At 42.3% G+C, this 23,297-nt stretch overlaps 2 protein-coding genes across 2 annotated transcripts; one reads left to right on the plus strand and one right to left on the minus strand.

Annotated features, from left to right (window-relative positions):
* Positions 1–423: 423 nt before the first annotated feature.
* On the plus strand, positions 424–23,238 carry GTF2E2 (general transcription factor IIE subunit 2). Its single transcript, XM_031607536.2, has 7 exons — positions 424–586; positions 10,597–10,688; positions 11,237–11,344; positions 12,870–13,052; positions 13,515–13,608; positions 21,189–21,304; positions 22,344–23,238. The coding sequence occupies exons 1-7, from the start codon at positions 424–426 to the stop codon at positions 22,458–22,460; spliced, it is 873 nt and encodes a 290-aa protein (XP_031463396.1). The 3' UTR covers positions 22,461–23,238.
* Positions 2,534–8,852, minus strand: SMIM18 (small integral membrane protein 18). The gene is made up of 2 exons (XM_031607541.2): positions 8,506–8,852; positions 2,534–5,327 (listed from the first exon to the last, which is right to left on the minus strand). The coding sequence occupies exon 2, from the start codon at positions 5,280–5,282 to the stop codon at positions 4,989–4,991; it is 294 nt and encodes a 97-aa protein (XP_031463401.1). The 5' UTR covers positions 5,283–5,327; positions 8,506–8,852; the 3' UTR covers positions 2,534–4,988.
* Positions 23,239–23,297: the final 59 nt, after the last annotated feature.

Genomic DNA, 23,297 nt, shown 5'->3' on the forward strand with positions numbered 1-23,297 from the left:
TGGGGCAGGGCTGAGCCCGGGCTCGTCGGGCGGCGGGCGGGCCCGCGATTTGAGGGTTTTGCGCCCAGGGGAGGGAGCCGCTTCGGTGCGGGTACGGAGGACAGCCTCCCGTCGGGGCCCTGCCTGGCCTCGCTCCGCCCGGGCGCCGGTGCGCGGCGGGCTGCGGGAGGTGTCCTCGTGTGGGGACGCCGGGGGCGGGTGTCGGGTCCTGGCACGCACCGCTCCCTCTCGTTGTGCGGGAGGCTCAGGGCCGGCTCGGAGCTGCTGGAGCGTCGCGTTGTGTCTCGGTGCGGGTTCCCTCAAGTTGGTTCAGAAGGAGAAGGATGCGGGCAACGAATTTTCGCCTGCACATACCCGTATCCTTAAGCAGCTCGCCGGTCCTCTAATTCCCTTTTCTGTTCTGCTGGTTTCCTGCACAGTGTTATGGATCCAAGCTTACTGAGGGAGCGAGAGCTGTTCCGAAAGCATGCCCTCTCCACGCCTGCGGTGGAGAAACGCCCGGCGCCATCCGCTGAATCCTCGAGCTCAAAAAAGAAGAAAGTAAAGGTAGAGCAAGGTGGCCCATCGAGCTCAAAACAGAGCTCAGGTTGGTAATGGTGCCATGCTCAACACCTGTTTGCTGTTTGCCACTATCTGCCTGTGTGTTTATTAGCGTGAAACAGTTTGTCCAGGAGTTCTGCTAGCTGTGGTCTTTCTGAAATTGTCCCTTTTTACTAAGACATACATTGCACAATGTTTAAGTAAAATTTTACCTGTAAGGTCAGACATCATTCTGTGATGTCTTGCTTGCTGCAAGAATTGTTACTGCCAAAATGGTAATTTGTAGGAGGCTGGATTTTGCTTGTCAGTAATGTCAGTAAATGCTAGTGAGAGGGTGCTGAAAACTAATCAGCTGAAAGTTATAGGCTACTGTGAGATGAATCTTGTAATCTGTCATGTTCTTTTTTTTACCTGGGAGCTAATTTCTGTTCATGAACAGTAAGGCTCCCATAGTTTTATTTTCTGCCTTAGTCGGGAATTCCATTGTTTCCCTGTAGTGGTGGCATGGCTGACAACATACCTCCTAAAATGAAATAAGTAGTTCTTAAGAGCACTACCAGATTTAGTGTGAGCAAATGAGAAGTGCAGTACGGAGAGGATTTGTGCGCACATGGTGCTCTACTCTCTGTTTCCCTTTATGGGATGGGTAACTTGGGGTCATTATGAGTAGCTCTGCAAATCTAAAATCATCTCATTCAGCCATCCGCCGACCACCCGCTAAACAATGTTTAGTGTTTAGTGTTACCCACTAAACAATGTTCCTTATTGCCACCTCTGTGTGTTTCTTGAACAGCTTCAGGCTTGGTGACTCCACCACCTCCTTGGGCAGTGCCCAAGCACTCTTTTGCATAAGAACTTTTCCTAATACCCAGGCTGAACCTCCCCTGGCACAATTTGAGGCCATTCCTTCTCTTCCTATCGCTAGTTAAAATACTAAGGATGATGGAAGAAGCACAGCATCTCCTATATGAGTGAAGAGTAGGGAGCTTGTGTATCTTGAGTTTCTCAGAGCCTTAAGGACACCAAATGATGTTATCAACCAGATATTTTAAAATCAAAAGAGGTGAGATTTCTATTTGCAGCTTTTGCCATGCTGTCTTCCAAAAAAAAATCATGGGATATCTTAGTATACACTTACTGAGAGGGTTTACAGGGAAGGAGCAGTGGACATACAGTTTCACATGCAATTGTTCTGGAGGATTTGAGTAGCTATGTGGGCAAGCAGCTGAGTAAAGAGTGTGATTTCTTGTTTTGTAGGGTAGGCTTTTGGTGGTTTTGTACATGAGAATGCATGACTGTGAGGAGATATGCTTTATCTTTAATGGTATTGGCTTTGTTTCAGATGATATCAGAAAGCTTTCAGGATTTTTATACTTTTATGCACAGTGAGTACAGTCTCCTTTCATTTTTCCCTGTATTTACTAACTACTGCAGAATCATCAAGGATTGAAGAAGAGTAATGGAGAGTGAACCAAGTTTTCTCTCCTTCTTAGGAATTGGCTCAGAACAGGTGTGCAGAAAGTCAAATGACAGAAGGGGTGAAGCAGACATGGACACCACAGTTTCCCTGTGGTGCTGCAGAGTCCAAGTCCTCTGCTTCAAAACCCAGTTTTTGTTTGAATTGTCAGATTGCTAGGTACCTGTCAGGATATGTGTATGACACGGAGAGATCTTGGGGAGATGGAGTAAAAAGTGACGCTGAAGAATTCCCACCCCCTTTGCCTTGGGAAAAGTGAAAACTAAGAATTATTCGTGGTTCTGTTGTGTAGTGACCATAAAGATAATAATTAATGTCCCAGTAAATGTGTGAAATATGTGTGAGCACAAGTGATCTTTGGTTCTGCAGAGCCTCCAAATCCCCCATCATTGTTTGATTCTGACTCTGAGAACTTGCCTTTAGCTCTCATTTGGGGAGGTGGGGCATGGAGATCATGCTAAACCTCAGAGGACCACACAGCTAAACATAGCCTGCATCTGAAGATTCCTTGTGAGATTTCCAATGAGAACAGTTGCCACTGTTGCCTAAAAACTGTTGTTAGAACAAGCTATCTGACTGCCTTGTTTACTTACTTCAGAGTGGTAATGAGAAAATAAACGAGAAGGATCATATCTTTTTCATTTCTTTTTATTGATCAATAGGATGTCTTTATCTTGAAATCTTTGTCTCAGTGGTCTTGGTCAGCAAGAGCTGAAATCTCGGAAGCTTTTTCCACAGCTTTGCTTTATGTGAAGAAAGGAATTTTCCTGAGGCTCTGGAGCTGCGTAAGAGGAGATCTTTCTTCTCAGTTCCTTGTTTGCTGCCTCCTATATAGACCCATGAGATCGGTAGCTGGAGAGAGTCCCAAGACTTCCTGTTGTGTGTGCTTCTAAGGAAGGCGTGAGAACACAAATCCAGTGTCACAGCAGCTAGTGTTACTTTCCACATGCTGCCTTCTCCTGTGCAGGATGCTAGTCTTTCAGGACTGACTATGAAATACAGTAGAAGGTAATGAGATGTCTCCCCAGTCCAGAATGCAGCACTGACATTGTCATCTTCACGTGTCCTGCTTTGTATCCTCAGTTGTCTTGTACATGGGACATTTGATTCCATTGGTTGTGCTTATAGTTCAACTTCAGTTAAGAATATTCTATGCCTATGGGACTGGTACTAGCAAGGCTTAACAGTAGTAACTGTGTAGAAGATGAAAGTTTGCAGTGGTAAATGTGTCAGTTTGTGACTGAAGGAAGGAGATAGCTTTTCTGGATGAACCATTGGAATTTTTTGGGTGGTGGCCTGGGTCTTATTCTGTCTTACTGACCAGGAAGAACATGAGTTGAATTGGTGAGCCTTTTGGTGTATGTGTGTGTTCAAATCTTTCGGAGCTTAGGCATACTAACCCTGAGAGTGGGAGTTCATGTATTTAAAAAAAAAAAAAAGATAGTGTTCATGGCACTGAGGTACTTCTGATGGGGATAAGGCAGCAGGAGCTTACTCGTTTGTAGGCTTTGCTTTTCTAATGTGAAGAGTATCATTTGTTTATGTAATTAAATATCTTGTCCCATATGTAGCTTCAGTCTGGTTGAGATGTTTCCTGCTGGCCTGTTTCTCTCTGTGTCCAGCAGCAAGACAGAGACTTAACAGGCTGTACTGAAGGTTGTGCTGTTAATTGTTGCTATTACAGCTATAATTTGTAAAAACAAAGCTTTACTGTTTGAAAACCTATAGACGCAACACAATACAGAGGAATGATGTGGTAAGTTACAGGTAAAAGCTGATAGTCCAAGTTTTACATGTTCAGCTTGTGAGAGAGCTGAGAGGGTGAATTCTGGAATGTATCTGCAGGCTGATGAAGTGAGCTGTAGTTCAGTTGTGCAAATTAAGGTTGCGTCTTGCTGTGCATCCATCCCACTGTCTCTTATGCTAGGCTTATCATGATGTGGCCTCCTTTGTCAAGCATATCAGCACCTGAAAACTGTGCTGCTTGGGAGAAGTTATTGTCACTGTTCTGGGAAGATTGCAATCTGTCAGCCTATGTTTTGGCAAGAATTCTGCCAGCTGTAGTTCAGCTTTGAGAATATGAGATAGGAGTAAGATGATCAATATGTCACATTCCCTGTAGTGTCATAGTTGGCATAGAGGCAGCAGCCTTGGGACAGAAAGATGGAACTGCTTCTAGGCCATGATCCCACTTCAGTGTGCTTTTGTGGAAGCAATAAGATAGTCTTAAGGTAGTGCAGTAGTCATGTTGCACTGCTCAGGAGTAATTAAACAGGTTGAAAATAAAGTAAGGGGAGTGTGGTTGTCTGGAATGGGAGAAAGGAGGGAGAAGGGGTCAAATTATACTGCAGGAGGTTAAAAAAGGCTATTTTGAGGATGAATATCATCCTGACTTGTTTCCCTCCCACCACCGTATTTTCTTAAAGTGGTGAACCCGTAGTAAGAACAATTGCTGAAGGCAAAAATTCACACGAGGCTCTCATGGCATCTCTTTCCTTTAAATCCTTCTGTCTTTCATCTGTTTTTTCTTAATCTCTTATGTCTGTCTTGTCCCTGTGTGATTCACCCCAGTGGGAGAACAGTGCTCTATCATTGTGCTATGTAGAATTGGATTGTTGAGCATCTTTCTAAATGTTTTCTCTGGCTAAACAACATAGTTTTATGCATGTTAAGCAACACCATTTGTTCAGGTAGTCAAGCATCTACTCTAGTAACTCAATATGAACAACAAAAATTCATGTAAAAACAAACCAACTTTTCTTCCCCCATAACAATGCAACAGATCATCCTTCAGCTAAGTGCTCAGAAAGCCTTTGCTGACTGTTTAAGTTCACAGCTGGAGATATAGTTGTAGCAGTTATCATTCTATTTAAGTCCAAAAAAAAAAAGCATGTAACTCATTTGTCCATAAGGTAGAGGTGGTGTTGTTCAAGGTGTTAAATGGTCTCCACGTGCTGATAAGTAGCCTTTCCTAAACCACCTCCGTTTCACGCTTTCTGAAGCTGTTCAGCATTGCTCTAACAGGATTGGGTTCATTCTCCAAGTCTTTCACAGTTTTATTTTTCACACAGCAGCAGCAGTCTAGCATTTCATAGAGGAAAGCCAGCACCACCAGAGAAACTACGGTAAAGATGAATATGATCAGAATAACAAAGCAGGCAGTGTTCCAGTTATCATGAAAAGGGTAGATTTTTTGCACTTGAAAGCCCAGATATTGGTAAATGGATGTTGTTTCGTTCCAGTGAGTGGCATTGAGAGTTGCCATTCTTGAAGAGTTGTCTTAGTATATTCCCTGTCACAGATTTGGGGGCTGAAACAGAAAAACAAAGCTGTTGAGGACTCTGTTATCAAGAACATGCTGTGTTTTTTATCCCAAATTAGAAAAACTTTATCTCAGACTGTTCTCACACCTCCTACAAAAATACATTGCGGAATACACATACTTGCTCTCAAAGTATCAAACCAAAAGGTGCAACTTGGCAGTTTGTGAGGAATGCTGATTACTGTTCTCTAATGCATGAAGTAGCATCAGTTATTCCAGACTTAAGCAGTTCATTTTACAAGTACATGTGAAGACAAGAAGGTTACTGTTTTCTGGATGTACAGGGGTTGCAACAGCCTGTCTGTCCTTACTGTTGACTTGTAGATTTGAAAGCAGTGCTTAGAACTTTCTCAATGTCACTAGAGTTTGCGTGTTTTCTTGTGTGCTTTTATTTCCTCTATTGACATAAAATAAATCCTTTTTTAAAAAAGTGTAAATTGTAACTGTCTTGGAGGATTTTTTTCAAAGCTGAGCTTTTCATTGTTCTTCACATTCACAAAAACAATCCTGGCTTCTGAAAAATCCTTGTTCTGGATTTGCCCGTCAGTACTGACTTTTTAACACTGCAAAACCTCTCCAACTCAAAATAAATAAATAAATAAAAAATAAAAAAAAAAAAATCCTGAGGTGTTCCTCAGCTGTTCATAAGATTCAGCTTGAGAAATGCAGCTGCTTCATTCAGCTGGCTCTAACTCTGAGCATGTTCCTTGGAATCACAGAATATCCTGAGCGGGAAGGGGCCCCTCAAGATCATTGAGCTCTCTGTGGAGCCAGCAGTTGGACCACCCAAAAATCTGTGCTGTGCTCATTAGGACAGATGGAAGGAACACTCAGCCCAACCCCTTCTGAGATCTGCCTTCTTGTTTTCAGTCACCTTCTCCACTTAACTCATCCCTTATCCAGTGCTGCCTGTTTGTATCAACAGGAGGCAAGACTATGGTGTGGGAGGAAGAAAGTGAGAAGCTGGCTTCAGCAGATACGCCTTTGGCATGAGTCATATTGCTGTAAAGATGGTCTGTTTCAGAAAGGCCATTGCTAGGAAATGTGAAAGTAAGTGGTGTCCCAGTAATTGCTGCAGTTTATCTAGAACAAAAAGCAGTTTTGTCTGTCTCTGTATTTCTCTGAGTTACGGAAGATGAGAAGTTTGGCAATAACATCTTTACAGTTGGGAGTCTTTCCCCAGTTTCTTTTTTTCCCTGGCTTTGTCTTCCAAAACAGGAGGAACTTGCAGTACTTTAGATATATTTTTATTACTTTAAGACTATATACCAAAAGAGCTACAGCAGCTCATGTTTATTTGGCTTAGCTGCTGGAAGCTGAGGTAATAATCTTTGAGTCCTTCCACCAATTTAAAACCAAGTGTGGGAGAAGGACGTAGGTTCAGATGACTGTATTCTGTTGAGAAGGTAGCAAGTTTTTGGGTGCAGTGGGGTGCTGAGCAGTACCTGGGATGCCAGCCCCTGCCTGCTGTGTAGGCTCATTAGTCAGCGTGTGCCAGTTAGCAGGCAGCTCCCAAAATACACTTTTGTCTGTTCAAGTGCTCTAGAGAACATGGACTGTGGAAGAGGGAAGAGCTAAGAAAGTGTTGACTGTGTAGAAACTTGGAGTCTTATTTCCATGTCTTAATAAATGGGAGATTTTTTGCTTTCAGCATGAAGCAAAAACTGGAAACTTTCCTATATTCATTGAGAAATAGTCTTGGCTATCTACACATAATTAAATCAGTAATTAAAACAGCAGATTAGAGTCAAGACCAATGTTTGTTAAATTGAGCCTGTAGATAGTGCTGTAACAAACCTTACAGACGTACTTCTGTAATCAGCCTGGTAAGGAAGTGAAAACTTGAAAATGTCCGAAAGAGCAAGAAGTGGCAAAAGAGAACTGTGGTGGTGTCTACTGAAATGGGTTCCTTAAAGCAGTTAAATCGTTTGTCGTTTTTTCTGTATCATTATTTATAAAGAAAGGCGTATTAATGAAAACCAGGATGGTACAGCCAGGTCAGCTTGTGACGTACATCTTGCTGTAATCATTTAACAATTACACACTTTGCTCTTTATCTTTCCGTCTTCACTGGATCTAATTGAAACAGAGCAGCGTTGCTGCTGAGAAGGAGCCCTATCTCTAGCATTTGACACAGGCATTTATTGGAGGAATTGCAGTACCTTGCTCACTGTTTCCTCTCTTAACTTCGTAGTTGAGGCTGTAGGGCAGGGCAGGTAGACATCAGCTGCTGGTCGCTGTAATTACCAGCGTGCTAAGCTGGAGGAGCCATTGCCGAGTCTTTGGAATTAGTGCAGCACTAATGAGGGTAGCATCTTTGAAAGCTGTCAAAAAATGGGCTGCTCTCAATGGGCTGCGGGTTTACTTCCATTGTAATGGCACGATTTAAATTTGTGTTGTAAGCCAGTTCAATTTGTATGCAGTTCAGCACCTGCAACATTTAGTGAGTTAAATATTTAATGAATTTGGTTCTATAAAGAGGGAAATGACTGGCAAAGGAATGGTTTCAGAGCAGTGCTGAGGAAGTCCTGTTTAAGAAGCCATAATAGGTATCTCGGGGTTTACAACCCCCCCAAAAATACATTTACAAATCTCAATGCATTCTCACCTTTTTGTGTGGTACTCAGTGCTACAGTATTGACAATAGTAATGATACCCAAGGGGGTTGTCTTCCTACTCTAAGATACTGATTTCTGGAACATGTTTCTAGCATACCCACAAACACACATTTCTTTTAGCTTCTGCAATTGATGAGGTTTCAAAATACCCATCTGTGAGATACATTTGTAAAATTTCAGTTTTAATGATCGCTTTATAAGGAAAATCCTTTCCACGTCATTTCTGCAAAAACCCACCATCTGTAATGAGAGTGAGACTGCAGAAAGCAAGCAGCCTCACCAGTAAGCATCAAACCCATTTTGTTTCCTGAATCTGGGCTTGCTGGGTTGCTTTTCTCTAAGATGGAGTGGTCATCAGTTTGCCATGAGCACGCAGACGGTAGAAGTGTGTGACAGTGAAAGGCTAGCACCCCGAGTTTGGCTGAATACAATCCAGCTAAACCTAGAGAAAAGCAATCCTTGTTCTAAGAGGCTTTTTACAGGCTCGTATGTTACAGGCAGCAATCGAGGCAAACGTAAGGCAGCATTATAAAATGATGTGCACCTACCTCTTGTCTGTAAGGATGCTGAGCGAGCGCCGTGCCGTTCCCTGTTTTAATGCAGCCTATGGCACAGCTAAGATGGAGCTGTGCTGTGATTGGCCGGCGTGCGGTGCTGCTGACAACTTCCTTTATGCTCATTTCCATCTCCCCCTCACCCCCAGGAGGAAATCATTCACAAACATGACTCTTACTGCCCAGATTGAGAAAGCAACTCCTTTCATTTTTGGGATGTGCATGATGAGCTTATTAGCCAAGGGGTGCCCGGCAGCGGCTTGGAGCTATATGCTTTGCACTGGGACTCAAGCTGTGACGTTTGGGGTGTTCCTCACTGCAGAGCCAGCCTGGCAGCAGGGGGAACGACTTGTCAGGGACTGCAGGCAGGCAGATTGAACGAGATAATCTTCAAGAGTCAGCTGACAAAGCAAATATGCAGTAAGTCGTCTTAGCTGTAGCCCAGCCCTGATCTTTGTTTCAGGCACTGCCCATCTCTCATTATGTGTATGATTTTACAACACTTCCTTCAAAGCAATTAATTTTTTGAGTGCAAAAAGAGATCCAGTGGGGGAAGATCTTTAAAGGTGGGGTTTGTAGGAAGGGCTGGCTTTTGTTGTTTCTCTCTTAATTTAGTAACCAGAATAAAATGTTCTTACGTAGCTGGAGTTCTGCTGGTTATCCTGCATTACTTTTAGAATTGGTATGTGGCTGTGTAAAGCCTCTAATAAAATGTCTTGGAATTGCTTCAGAATTTGCAGTTTCTGAGTTTTGGGTTTGGAATTATCTTCTCTCCACACTAACGCCAGTTGCTATATGAGTCTTTGCGGGAATTACTGAAAGTGGGTTTATTTGACTGCACTCCAGATTCCCACTTTGTGTTGCCTTTCATTAGTGACTTACAGATCAACTTCAGAAGTAGGCTGAGATGCAGTGGGAGAGACATTAACAGAATTCAGCTGACCCACGGTGACTTTGGAAGCTTAATTTGCAGTTTCTCATGAGGAACTTAGTGAGGGCTAAGTTGAACTTAAACTCAGTGATCGTCACCGTTTCTACCTGGTGCATTTGGCAGTACCATGAGCTCCTGAGCTCTTCCTCTCCTCCTTGTTGCCACTTCCGTGCATGCCCTCCAGCTGCCCTGCATGGAAAAGCCTTCACTCAGCAGCTCTGCCTGGCACCCACTGCAGCCTCTCCTGCTGAGGTGCTTCCATTGCTCTTTCCTGTCCCTGCAATCATTTTTCATGGAAACAATAGGAATAGGTGCAGATACAGATTTTGAAACTACAGTGGATTAAAAAATGAAAACAAAAAAAAATCCACAAATGTGATGACAAAGAGGGGAATTTTGCTTTTTGGGGGAAGTTAAGATTCTGAAAAGCTGTTATTGTTAGGTCTGAGCAATGTTATGCTGGTAATGGATCTGTGGCTTCTGGTAGCGAGTTGTGGATGTTTCTATTTAGTGTACTGCATTATGCAGTTAATACAGTGTCATTAACTCAACCTTACAAGAATGTTGAAACAAATCTTGTGCTGTAACAGACCTCATGGTACTTGAATGCAGAAGCAGGCTTAGCAGCAGAAGGGGATACTGAGTGATTGTGTGAACAGTGCAACGCACTGATTGATCATCTTGAATTTATGATTTCTTTGTGATAAATTCTCTGCAAGGGTCGCTTTTCAAACAACCAAAGAAAAACAAAAACCACTCACCCAAGCCCAGCACAATAAGTAGAGCCTTACTTTACTGGATGTGTGTTAACTGAAATAAGTGAAACTTTCTGCTCCTGGTTCATCAGTATGGAGCAGTCGGTAGGGAAAATCGCTTTGAGTGTGCTGGTCTTATGGTGTAATACTGCAGGTTAGTGCTGCAGCTGCTTGCTCTTTTCTTAGAGCTCATGTCCCAGCATCTGTATGGATACAGAGTTCTGCTCACAAGCATTCTGGAGCCAGGAGGTAGCTGCGTGTCTCAATCCTCATACTTACAACACCGAGCCCTCTGAGAGCGATTGCTCCTGAAACGTGTTTCTGTTGTTGACTGTAGAAGTAAGTTCTGACAAGGATTGTTGAAAGCATTGTTTATTTGTTTATTTTCTCCTTTCACAGATCACAGCAATGGCTCATTTAATTTGAAAGCCCTTTCAGGAAGCTCCGGCTACAAGTTTGGAGTCCTTGCAAAAATAGTGAATTATATGAAGGTACGGTGGTTTCATGTAAAAATATAATGTTTGGAAATGCTTTAGTTAATTTTTCTCTGTGATAATAAAAAGATGCTGAATATTTCAGGCCGTGAGGTTTCTTTACTGTGCAGGAGCAAGAATTTCAAGAAACTAGGCTGTTAAATTTAAAATGCTGTCAGTAAACAAAGGGCCTATTATTTAACTCATTTCTGGAATCGCAGTTATTCCAGGTCTGCTTAAAACCAGGAGAATGGTTTTTCTTTGCATTAGAAGTAGGAATTTGAAGATGCCATCAGCTTTCAGGATTCATGAGCTGTTTATCAAAATAACTTCTGACTTGGTGCTTGACAGATAATTTTATCATTTATCTCAGCTGACACAAACTGATTTTTCTCCTCATCCTCAAAGACCTAAAGTTGGTACTGATATGCTACGTGTGTTGTGTCTCTCTTGGTTTTACAGGAATTGTTCTGTCATCACTTTCTGCCAGTTTTTGTTACTCTCTGGTAGCTGAGCTGCTGAATAAAGAACTACCAAACACTGATTGATCCTCTTTCTTTTTCCAGACTCGGCACCAGCGTGGTGATACACATCCATTAACTCTAGAAGAGATTTTGGATGAAACGCAGCATTTAGATATTGGACTCAAACAGAAGCAGTGGTTAATGAATGAGGTAAAGAAAAGCTTTTGATTGGAGATTGAAGGATAGTGATAAACCTGAACTTTATCTGTTTATTTAATTGCAGACTCTATAAATATTGAAATTCTGCTTCTGAAAAGCTGCATTGGTTCGTGTTTCTGTCTTGTGCCTCCTGCTATAGAAATTACTGAAATGAAAGCTACTCTGACATTTTTAACGATCAATTACTGTTACTAGAGTTAAGAGTAAGTTGTACGTCAAGTGAATTTCTTCATTGCTAATTTTATAGGAACAAGTTGTTGGTTTTTTGGTTTTTTTTTTAAGAAATTAATTTTAAACAAAGTTCAAGTAGAGAGCTCTATCAGCATAAAAGATTTAAATTGCTTAAATGAAAGACTTAAAATTCATACTTCAAGACCCTTGTTGTTTACTGAATTGAAGAATTCTATTGTGAAATCTGTGTCTGGAATTGTGGGGTAATAGATCTCAAAGTTCCCCTGCTGGAGTTCATCAGTGTCATGATTTATGCTAGGTTTCATTCTTACAGAGTCACTGCAACTTGCTGCTGTGTTCATCTTCATGCTTTATCGATCCAAATGTCTTCATGGCATTGCAAGATAGTAAATCAACAAAATCCTATATTTGGTATTTATACTTTATCAAGATCTGGTTTTGGTGGTATGGTACTTAGAATCCTTGCAACAAAGTAGTAAAGGCTGTTGATACATGCTGGGGAGGGAATCTCTGCAGTAAAAGTAGGATGTTTTTAATTATGTTTTTAATTAATACTAATATTCTGGAGAACAGAAAGCTGGCAATGCTGCTATTATGAAAACTTGGCTCCACTGAAAGCTTTGAGGAGTAGCTCCAGGTTGTTTCCATAACAAATCAGAATTTTGAGACTGAACCAAAAAGCTCATATGAAATTATCACTGAGTTGGTAATCCATGATGATACTGCGTGCACTGCAAAACTGATTTGGACCAAATCTTAAATCATTTCAGTTGTCCGTGAGTTTCTGGTCAGCTTCAGTGTGAAGCAGCATCATAAGTAAACTCCTACGGTGCAGCATTGCTGTCTGCTCTTCTCAGTTTCTGCTACAGCTGCTGGTGCCAATTGGCAGCAGTTGGGGAAGACTGACTTGTGTTTTGTTCGTGCCAGGATAATGCCTTTCACATTTGTAACATCCATACGACCCAAGTTTGATCTGCCAAGTTGTCTGTTGGCACTTTATCTTCAACCAAAGCACACTTTTTCTTGTGTTCCATCTTTTTTTTATTGTCATGCCTTTCTCAAAAAGGAACACACGTGCCTTCGAGACTTGAAGCTCCTTCAAGCCCAAAGGCATGAAGTGAATGATGCTAAGCCTCCTTTGGTGCTTTGTGCTGTATGTCGCTGTGAATTATGCCTAGGCTGGATCTGAGATCCAAGGATTTAAAATTTGTTTCAAATTCAAACCTCCAAACTGTCAGCTGTAACACGTGGCTGACGTACTGTAGCTACTGAAGTACTAGTTTGTTCTCTTTTTTAAGCTTTAAAATTTATATTCCTATTACAGGCTCTAGTCAACAATCCAAAAATAGAAGTTATAGATGGGAAGTTTGCTTTCAAACCCAAGTACAACTTGAAAGATAAAAAGGCTCTGCTCAGGCTCCTGGACAAGCATGACCAGCAAGGGCTGGGAGGAATCTTTTTAGAAGAAATTGAAGAAGGGCTACCCAATGCACATAAAGCTATAAAGGTGAGTCATGCTTGTCTGGGCTTCAGCAAAACTCTTCTGGGTAAGTTCTCAAAGGGGAAGTAAAAGCTAAGAGAGAATTTTCTCAGAGTTCTTTTTGTTCTTTTGGTGATTCAGAAGGTCTGATTTAGTAAAGAAGTTGCCTTTTTTCCTGTATGTCATCCTTTACGTTTAGAATTGACCTGACATCTCAGCACAGCTGTCTAAGCTTTCTCACAAAAGGTGCTTTATTTACTACGTTGCAACTGAAGGCATATAGTTGTGTTTTTATACCTTGATCTTGGCTCTCCATATCTCATCTTCATTTTATTAATGCATTTATTGATGGTGTCCACTTTGGATGCTTTTTGTTGCTTGTTACTTTGCTGCTCTCCAATTCATTGATCTCTTTGTGGAGCAAGATCTGGGTCTGTTATTCTTCATGTAGAACTGATTTGGGATTCTTCTTTTGCATTTGTTTTCAAGGCTTTAGGGGACCAAATTCTCTTTGTTACCCGCCCTGATAAGAGGCAACTTCTTTACTACAATGACAAGAGCTGTCATTTCTCTGTGGACGAAGGTAAGTGTTTATTTACATCTGTATCCATGGTTTAAATTTAACTTAGACAGTTGAATGTCTTTTGATATGATAAGAAAATATTGGTGTATCTAGGTTCTGTCAGCAGAATGGTATATATTAATGTGAGGATAACAAGACTAGCAAAGAAGTTCAGGGATAATAACCTCTGTTTTCTATTGGATGCATTGGTACATGGCACCAGGAACCCAACAATTCAAGTGTAGCAGAATGGAAAAGAGGAAGAGTTGCCCGTCTGTGGCTTAGATGGCATCTAACATTTTGCTGCATAAAGGCAGATGAAGAACAATGGAATTTCTTCTGGGTTTGTGTGCTGCTTTTTTTCCCAGCTTATTAATCATGTACTTTTGTTGGTGAATGCAATGAGGAACCAGAAATTGAAGAGAAGGAACAAGCAGATAGGGAGGAGATGTGAGCAAAAGTGCTGGGTTTACAACTGGGAGGGCAGCGTGGGTGGTGCTGCTGCCTGGAGCTGGGAGTGGAACTCCAGAACTTCAGCATGTATTTTTTATCTAGCAAATAGTGGTAAAGTCCTCTGGCAACAACGTGCCCATTGGCTGAACGCAGCAAGAGTCCAGGTTATGCAATAATAATGTATCTGCAGAAATTAATTACGCCTGTCAGGGTGTGTTGCAACGATGATGTCAGAGCCAGCATCAGATATCTGTAAGTACAGAAGGGAGAAGGCATTCCCTAGTAAAAGACCTTATTTTAAATGACTCAAGGACACTGAATACTTAATGTTGATCGCTTGTTCTGTAACAAGCGTCACATTATTGTAAAAGAAGGAAAAAGTTTTGATTGGACCTTAAACTGCTGTATGTGCAGGACCATAGAACAAAACGTAAAGTACTTTTTTCTTTGAATAACTCAGAGAAACACTTTATTTTAAACAGAATCATGCAGTTCTTTGTTACATACCAGACTTGTACTCTCAGTTAATAGCTTAGTTCTACAAAGGTAATTTAGTAGATGTCACTGACAGCATTTAAAAATATAGTTTCCAAATATTATTTTAAACTGTAATTTCGTTGTTTCTTTATAGTGGGAGTCCTAATAATATGTGAAATGAAGGATCATAAGCCTCAGTCGGCCTTTATAGGGGAATTTGTAACTTCCCAAATGCCTACAAGTTTACCATTAATACTGTCAGCCTGTTCAGATTGTGTTTCTTCAGTCCATCAGCCCATGGCTTTTAGGATTCCTAACTTTGCCAAAACCTTTAGAAATCAGCTCTCCTGCAGACAAAGCTTTTAAGTTTTTTAGCAGCTACTGGTTATGTTACAGTCCCAATTGCTGATCATTTCTTTTCCAGATAATTGGCACCCAGCCATTCTAAAAGAGTTAGCAGAATCTCTATTCTATTGCTTTCAGTTTATGATAACTCCTGAATTGATGGTGAAATTGAATCAAAAGGTCCATTTTATTGAGAAGTTCTAAAGAAATCTACCAGCTCTGTCGGGGAGCCAGTACAAATCCAAAGCTGTTTGTATACAGTCTTCATATATTCTAGCACATGCAGCACTGATCAGTGGTTAGGAGCAAGCAGTGCAGACCTTTGCTATAAAATAAGGGGAAATGTTTTGTTAAAAAAAAAAAACAAAAAAACCACAACCAAACAAAGCACAAAAACACCAACAGAAAACGTAAAGTGTTTAAGCCAGTTGGCTCGGTCTCCCAGTGAGAGGCATGAAAGCCCCTCATGTCTGTGATGAAGGGACCACGAGCGTGCAGTGTTTGTAGTTCAAGGTGGCCTTGCTTGCTTTCATCCGCAGATGGCAGCATGTTCCCATCTGCACAGAAAGGGATTTTTTTGTTGTTCTTTTGTGCTTTTTCGCTTTTCTTTGTCATGCAGAAGATAGTGCTTTGTTCTGAGAGAGGAGGCAGAATTTTCTCTCTTTTGTGCAATTTGTGATCTGCCTGCATATGCTACAACTCTTACAACATTCCTGAGTGGGTTCACTTTGTTGTTGCAGCTGGAATGGGTCCTTTTTCCAAGCATGTTATCCTGAGATGAGAAAACCCATCCTTCCTGAGCAGTCTTGCTTTGAGATTGTTTCCAGAGCCCTGGAAGCACGTCTCTTATGGAGTCCTTGGCAGAATCGTCTGTGTACAGGATAAGCTATGACACGTTCCTGTGTTAGCAGTGCTATTTCAGCTCGTTATCTCCAGCAACATTAAAACTAAGTTTTTTAGAAGGCTGCAAATAAGCCTTGAAGTGTTGTCAGACTCTTTGATCTAGCAACTGATGATAGTTCAAAATATGTTTCTAGTTTAATGCTTATCCTTAGAAGTAAGGGCTTTGCACTCCTCAGAGCGTGGTTTTGCTGCATGACACTCCAGTTGTGAACATATGTTGGCTGGGGTTATTGTCCTCCATGGTCCTCTTCCATTGCTGTCTGAGCTCCATCAGCAGTCAGTAGAGAAAGAGGAGCGTGGGGCAGTTTGGAGGTTGCTGCCTAAAGCAGTGGGACAAACTGTCTGGCCGTGCCTGCCTTTGCCCTCACTGCAGTTGCTTCGGTGGCTGAACAAGCTTTTCTTTCTCCCCTTTTGAAAACAAACCCCGAAGTACTTCAGCAGCGGTGCAGTACCTATTTTGTTATCTCCAGGGTACTGGGGAAGGTATGTGTAGTGAGGAACGGCTTTTGTTCTTCCTCTTATGTGATTAGCCAAAGAAGGTTCAGATTGCATGTGTTCCTTCTTCACTTCCTGACTAATTAATCTTCCGTCAGTAATGTGTAGCTGAAAGGGTTTATAAAAGCCGGGCTAGATTTCAGGTGCTTCAGCCAAGGCAAGCACTGCCTTTTTGTGCTGGGGCTGAGCACTTTGCATGTGAAGCAAGCTTTCACTGGGGGCCTGAATGCTGAAAGGCCACACCAATTGCTTCACTGTTAGAGTTGATGTGTTTCACCTCTGAAGGCAACATAGTGTAGTGCCTAGAAATGTGGATATTTGATTATACGTATGGTTAATATTCTTCCTAAGCACCTTTAAAGAGATTTTAAAGAATGGCCGAAGCCTATTAAATTTCACAGTATAAAAATTGCTCAGGATCAGTTGATGACATACGGTTCTGGCCTTGAATTCCAAGATGGTCCAGGCACAGCATCAAGTTAAAATTGGGCACCTTTTCTTCCTGGTTTAAATGTAGAACTGTTACAGAACAGGACATCACCTTCCCTACTGCTCTTCATTTCTTTCCTTCTGCCCTCTCTGCAGAAATGTTGTTGTCCATCTTGTCCTGTACTCAGGTTTTAGCCCAGCTCAGTGAAGAACTCTTAAGCTGTTTTTAATCTCTGACAGATTTTATTACTAGTATGATACAGAAGTTTATCTCCAGAAGCCATCTCAACCTTTTTGCAAGAGCGGGCAAAACAATCAGAGCTGCAGGGTAAGCTGCAGGAAGCCACTGTGCAGCCACTTACCCATGACGCTGTATCCCAAATGTAAGCATTTATAGAAGGAGAGCGTGTTGGGTTATAATAGCTCAGGGAATGAGGGCGAAAATTGCTTTTGTATATGAGGCACCCTGGGCAGTAAATCTGCAGAAACATCCTTACCCCTCAGGTATTTCACAGAGGAAAGCCATTTGCAAAACTTCTGTTGTTCTGCCCTCTGTTCTGCTTTGTGTATTTTTCCTGCTGGTCCAGGTTCATTGTTTTTAAGTCTGTGCATGCAGACACCTTGATGCTAGAGATGCTAGCAAATACTGAAGTGGCCTTTAGGTCAGCCTCATTCCCTCCTTCATGATCTGGAGAAGCAGGGGAGCAGCCTGTGAGTTGTGCTAGTTCTGCCAAGCCTCTGAGTTGAAATATTTTAGTGATCAAATTGCAAGATACTGCATACAGCAGGATTTGTTCACTGAGGGTGCTGCAGTCGCAGCTCCCTGCCTGTTTTGGCGAAGATCTGCATTGCTGTCGGGACTTACAAGTCCTTTGCTGAAAACATACTGATCTCCCTTAGGCTTCACAGCCCATGTTGCTTTGGTCAGAAACTCTTTGAAAATTTCTTTCCAGGGGATTTTTTCCCAGCTCTATCTTGTCATAGCAACCTAAGTGACAGGAGTTGGCAGCCTGCTGAGGTCAGGTGCAGCTTTCCTTCTTGACTGCTGAACAGCCTTTTCTTTCCATAGCTGTTACTTGTTCTGGCTTAGCTGTAAAGTAGTTTTCTGACTCTGAATGAAGAATCTACCACTTTCACCATGCTCTGCTGGCATAAAGATCACCCATCAGTTTACGGGACATAGGGAGGGAAAATAGAATGTACTTCAGGATTGCCATGGTTTTGTGTGCTGCAGGAATCCATGCATCTGAACCTGTTCTCTGTGCCTGGCTGGAGCAGACCGGTGTGCAACGAGCTTTCTGCTTCAGCATTCCCCTTCCTGCTCTCCACATCAGGTCTCTGCAGACCAGTTCCTTGTCACTGGCCCCACTCGTGAACTACTACAAGCAGTGCCCCTCTTTTTTGCTAGGAACCACAACAAAGGCCAGGGTGACAGTGTTTCAATTTCTTCTCAAAGTAGCTGGAGAAATCATATCCTGTCATGGGTTAAGGGTATGGATTTTAGGCCTGGAGTTGGCAGAAATATGGATGTTTTTTTCTTGAGAGTGGTGGTTATTGCCAGCTTTTCACATAGGCTCTCATGTTTCAGAGGGGATGTTACAGTAGTTCACAGTGTATTCCCAAGGTCTAAACTTTCACTAGCTGATAGGGGCATAGTCCTTGGAGACATTGAATAAATCTGACAGGTAATATGGAAATGGTTCACTGCCAGCCAGCCAGCTGCTCTCTCTTCATTTCTTGCATTTAGTTCAGTATCTGGTGTGACATAGAATCGGTTTTGTGATGTGATGATAGATGTATTTCTCCGTCTTTAGATGGAACCCTGAATACAAACCACAAGCATGCACAACCATGTGAATGCATCCCCACCTTTATGCTGAGCCAACCCTTTAACACAGAATATTGCCAGGGGACAGTTTTATTGTGATTTCCCACTTTCCTGGGCACTGAGGTATTTTAATCCCAACTGTGGAACTTCAGCACGGAAGCTCTTCTGCAATTACTGCAATCAAAACTACAGTGCTGAAAGCTGCCTGATTGATGGAGGGGTATTTATAAAGAATGGCTGAACACTGTGAGGTGATTCTGATGGGACCAATTGGTGTATTAAACTATCTGTACTTAAAGCCCATTTTAGCATTGTTGTATTGGTTCTTGGTGACTGTTAAATTCATATTTCTTGACCAAGTTTAAAAGGTGATTGTGAAGCTGTAATGATGGTATAACCACTGCATTACAAGAAATGCAAAATGCTGTGGTTAGATATTAACTGTAGTCCACACTTCTGTTGTTGTTAATCCTTCAAGAGCTGACCATTTATTTTCTAGTGTTTAATTTTTCACTTCTGTTCTCCAGAAGAATGTAAGCTAGTTAACCTTAAGTACCTATCCTCGGCTTGGTGGTTTTTTTTTGCACCAGAGCATTTTTCCATGTATCATGCACTCTAATAAGAGGACAGGTCACTTGTGTTTGCAGCAGAACATGGTAAGAAAAAGACTACTGTTTTTTAAAAGTTCATAGTGACCAATTCTCTTGATGCCATCACCCAGTGTACACATGCCTGTCACATCTTAGGAGAACTGCCTGCATCTCTCACAGGCCTCATCTGTGCACAGCTAAAGGCAGCAGAGCACAGCGTGGCCTGAAAGCATCTCTGCCTGAAATCTGTTTAATATTTATGTGTTTATATGCACTCTTCTCATGCATGAATTGCAGAAACACATGGTTTGGAATATGGTTTCTTGCAGAAGTGTGATACTGAATTTGCACAGCCATCATGTGATCCCTATTTCCAGCCACCAGCAGGTCTGAGTATCCTGCTGAGTCCCTCATGGGTGCTCAGGACAAGGAGAAAGGAAAGAGCTTGAAGGAGCATGCCCTTCTCAGCCTGAGGGATGCACTAGGACCCTTGCTCAGGCTGCAGCCTTTAAGGCTTATTGCTGAGAAATGTCCTGTGTGTGTTTGGCTTTGATCTTAACACAGCCTGTCCACCTGCTGCAACAGGATGAGGTGAGAGATGATCTGTGAGAGCAGGCACTGCAAGATACCCCTAAAGCCAGAAATCGCACCAAAAATGGATGAGCTGACAGAAAATGCTTTGACTACAGTGTCACTCCTTGCATTAAGTTATGCGAAAGTTCATGTCTCGATGATTCTGGCGTGCTGCACAGCCTGAACACGAGCAGTAGGCTGAGCACTATCTCCTTGTAACCAAAAGTGGCATTCTGACAGGATTCAGTTCTCAAAAGCACTGTGTTACCAAAAATGAACATTTGCTGCTCTTCCCTGGCAAAATTCCTTTCTTTTGTTTCTGGAGAAGCTCGAACAGCCCTTTACTGTTGGCAGTGGGAAGAAAAAGAAAGAGCTGAGACTTAAGGCATGGCCATTCTTAGAAAAACAAGATGCATTAGGAAGGGAATGGTCCAAATGAAGGATGGAATTCTGTTCTTTATGGCTCTGAATGGGACCATTTGGTTGCAGTGTACCCAGAGCCGGTGTGTTTGCAGCAGATTGTCACTGGAGTGTTTCATCGCCTGCTGCATAGGACAACTTCTTACGCATGCAGAAGTTGTGGTTGTTTTGACAACTGTATACTAAATTTATCTGGAAATAAAGGGAAAAAATTAGTCTTGCGTTGCTATGTGTGCCTCGTGTTTTATTTATAGATTGTTAGCCAAACCTGCTGACAGGATATATCTAACTGACTGCCTGGGGAATGAAGGGAGGTAGAACTGTACCAGCCGCTGCCGGGAGAAGGCATTCCAGAGGCTCTGTGAAACTTTACATGAGGCAGAAAGTGCTCAGGCAGATGGCAGCTGCTCTAATTAAGACTTACTGTCTCTGCCTTTTTTCTTGCTGCTCTGGTTTTTAAGGTATCTCTCTTCTTTTTAACATCAGAGGAATTCTAGTAATTTATTATCCGTAAAGCATGGTTTGTATTAGATTACAGTGATAAAGGAGCTTACAACCACTGAAGTTAAATGTCTTCAATCTTCAGTAAATTGGACTATGAGATGGCAAGTCTCCCGTGACAATGGCAGCGGAAGATGTGTAAATGAAGTTGCCATTTATGGTTAGTTATTACCTTTCACCAGGATCATTTGAACTGAGGCCTATAAAACACACTAACAGTCTGCTGTGCTGCAGAGGTGCTAGGCAGAAGGATGGATGCCGTAGAAAATTACCATTAAACGCACACATTTTGCCTGTGGGAGCCCCTGATGTTGGGATGCTGGGGTGCACTTAGTGCATATATGAATCAGTTCATCTGTGTTGGTGGCTTTTGTTGTTGGCTGGTTTTGGAAGAGCATCCGACTTTAAGAGTGGGTAAAGGCTGCGCTAATTGGGTGCCTGCTGGCAGCAATAACTGCATTGCAGGCTGGTGTATCAGAGTACTTCAGTGTCTGAACTCAGATCTGTTTCTTCTTTCTTTTTGTGCAAGGGCTTTGCCTAGGGTTTGTTCACTGAGTTGTGAAATGAGGGTTTGTTTGGTGTTTCAGAGTTTCGGAAACTGTGGAGGAGCATTCCCATGGATTCTATAGATGAAGACAAAGTTGAAGAGTACCTGAAACGACAGGGTATTTCTTCCATGCGAGAAGCTGGACCGAGGAAAATAGTAAGAGATACAAATTGCAGATCTTTCTGAGAAATTCCCCCCCCCGCTGACCCTGTGATGTTAATTCCAAAATATGTTGCTGAGTCTATGCGCAGCTGCCTTCTGTAGCTCAAGGAAATGCAACCAATTTTAAGAAGCTGCAAAAAAACAATGCTGAAGCCAGCAGCCAGTGTTTTTATAACTTGTTTCAGCCAGCGTAATCCCAGAAACATCAAGAAGCGGGCAAATGCCAAAAATCCCTGAGAACTCCAAAGTGGAAGCTTCTGCTTAAAGCTGTACAATACGTTAGGAACAAAACAATAGCAGCTCTTCTGGGAGAAGGTTTTCTCTTCCCTTTTTCTTTTCTGCTGAACAGCCTTGAAATGTTGATAGGAATTGTGTAACCTACCTCCCACTGCTCTTAGGCTGTTCCCCACACAGAGTGCAATATGCTCATGCTTTACTGACAGACCAAAATGGCAGCAAGATCTCCAAAGATCTTCCTGGCTTGTAACAGATCTGTTGTTTTTTTCTTTTTACATTTATTGTATGTGGCATACCATCTCTTTTCTGTTCTGCACCTGGCTTCAAACTGGCCTTTCACAAAGCCCTTCCACTCAGGATCTGTTCCTAGTTTCTGGCATTCTACAGTGGATGTTATAATACCCACTGTAATGTAGGCACTTCTCTTGTCTTCTGCTTATTCTAGATGTGTCTTTGAGTACATTGTTGTGGCTCAACATTGGGCTATCTGCCTACTTCTGTAGCTGCCTTGGAATGTTCAGGGATCCCACTTTCAAACAAATGCCAGCTCTCCTACGGCACACAGGATACCAGGAAGCTCTGCTGCATCCCCAGTGCCAATTCCCTGCCATGATTCGAATCGAATACAGTTGCTTCCTGCATAAATAAAGACACCTCGCCTCCTGCCTACCCCCTGTTCAAGCACAGCTCTCCTTTGGAGTGAGGCAGTGGCTGCAAGCAGCACAGTGTCCCACGTCAGGTCAGATGTCGCAGCTGGAAGGCAGATCTTTTGACTACCGTTTATTTCTTCCTTTAGGCTCCTGCTCAGAGGAAGAAACCCACTTCTCAGAAGAAACGTCGATTTAAGACTCACAATGACCATTTGGCTGGAGTCTTGAAAGATTACTCTGATGTCACTTCTGGCCAACAGTGACTGGCTGAATTTTGAAGCAAACAGACGTTTTTCTACAGGCTTTTTGCCGCTCAGACTCAGCGACTGCTTGCAGGAAGACTGACTCTGTATAGTAATGTGATGTGTTTCCTTCATCCCAGTGACTGCCGAGATGGAGCAGATCGGTTTAAGAGCAAGTTTGAACTACTAAATTTAGAGTTTAATTTAATTAGCTAATTGGAAATGTGTCTTCAAATAAAAGGTTCGCTCAAATTGCCTCTTGGCATAGAGTGATAAATGGTGCTCAGCATGAAATACAGGGGTTCCTGTTCAGTGCTTAACTCTGCTTTTACATTGCTTAATGGGTGTTTACCTGGAATTACTTAAGAGGAGCTTTTTCATAGAATTCAATACAGCATTGTTGTACATATTGGAAGGAAACCTATTCCTAAAATCACTGCAGGCAAATTTCTTTTACAGTCAAATATACCCACAGTTTGTCTGTTCCTGCCTTGCTATGGAGTTGAGCTTTACCGAACTGATGGTACCTGAGGCTCTGACTCAGAACAAACCCTCTCCAGAACTCCAGGCAGGCTGCAAGGGTGCACTGCAGCTGCAGCTTCGCAATGCTCATCAGAAATTGCCCTCAGCTATTTCTCCTCACTGTAGCGGATGCACCTCTGTTACACAGACAATTTCTCCTCACTGTAGTGGATGCACCTGTGTTGCACATTTCTACTGGTGGATAGGGGAAACAAATTGACAGTGTAATACTGCAACTTTTTTTTTTTTTTTAAGTAATAAACTTACAGTGCTGGTTTCCAGTGTTTCTTCCTTAAAGAACGTGAGACCTCATACTTGTGTCTTCCTTTTCAAAGA

This window comes from Phasianus colchicus, chromosome 4 (assembly GCF_987193195.1).
Source record: "Phasianus colchicus chromosome 4, bPhaCol1.hap1.1, whole genome shotgun sequence".
NCBI lineage: Eukaryota > Metazoa > Chordata > Aves > Galliformes > Phasianidae > Phasianus > Phasianus colchicus.

Coding starts and splice junctions, on each gene's coding strand:
- GTF2E2 (XM_031607536.2), top strand. CDS start 424: ATGGATCCAAGCTTACTGAGGGAGCGAGAGCTGTTCCGAAAGCATGCC. Junction 587..10,596: donor GAGCTCAAAACAGAGCTCAG/GTTGGTAATGGT, acceptor CTCCTTTCACAG/ATCACAGCAATGGCTCATTT. Junction 10,689..11,236: donor AAATAGTGAATTATATGAAG/GTACGGTGGTTT, acceptor TTCTTTTTCCAG/ACTCGGCACCAGCGTGGTGA.
- SMIM18 (XM_031607541.2), bottom strand. CDS start 5,282: ATGGCAACTCTCAATGCCACTCACTGGAACGAAACAACATCCATTTAC.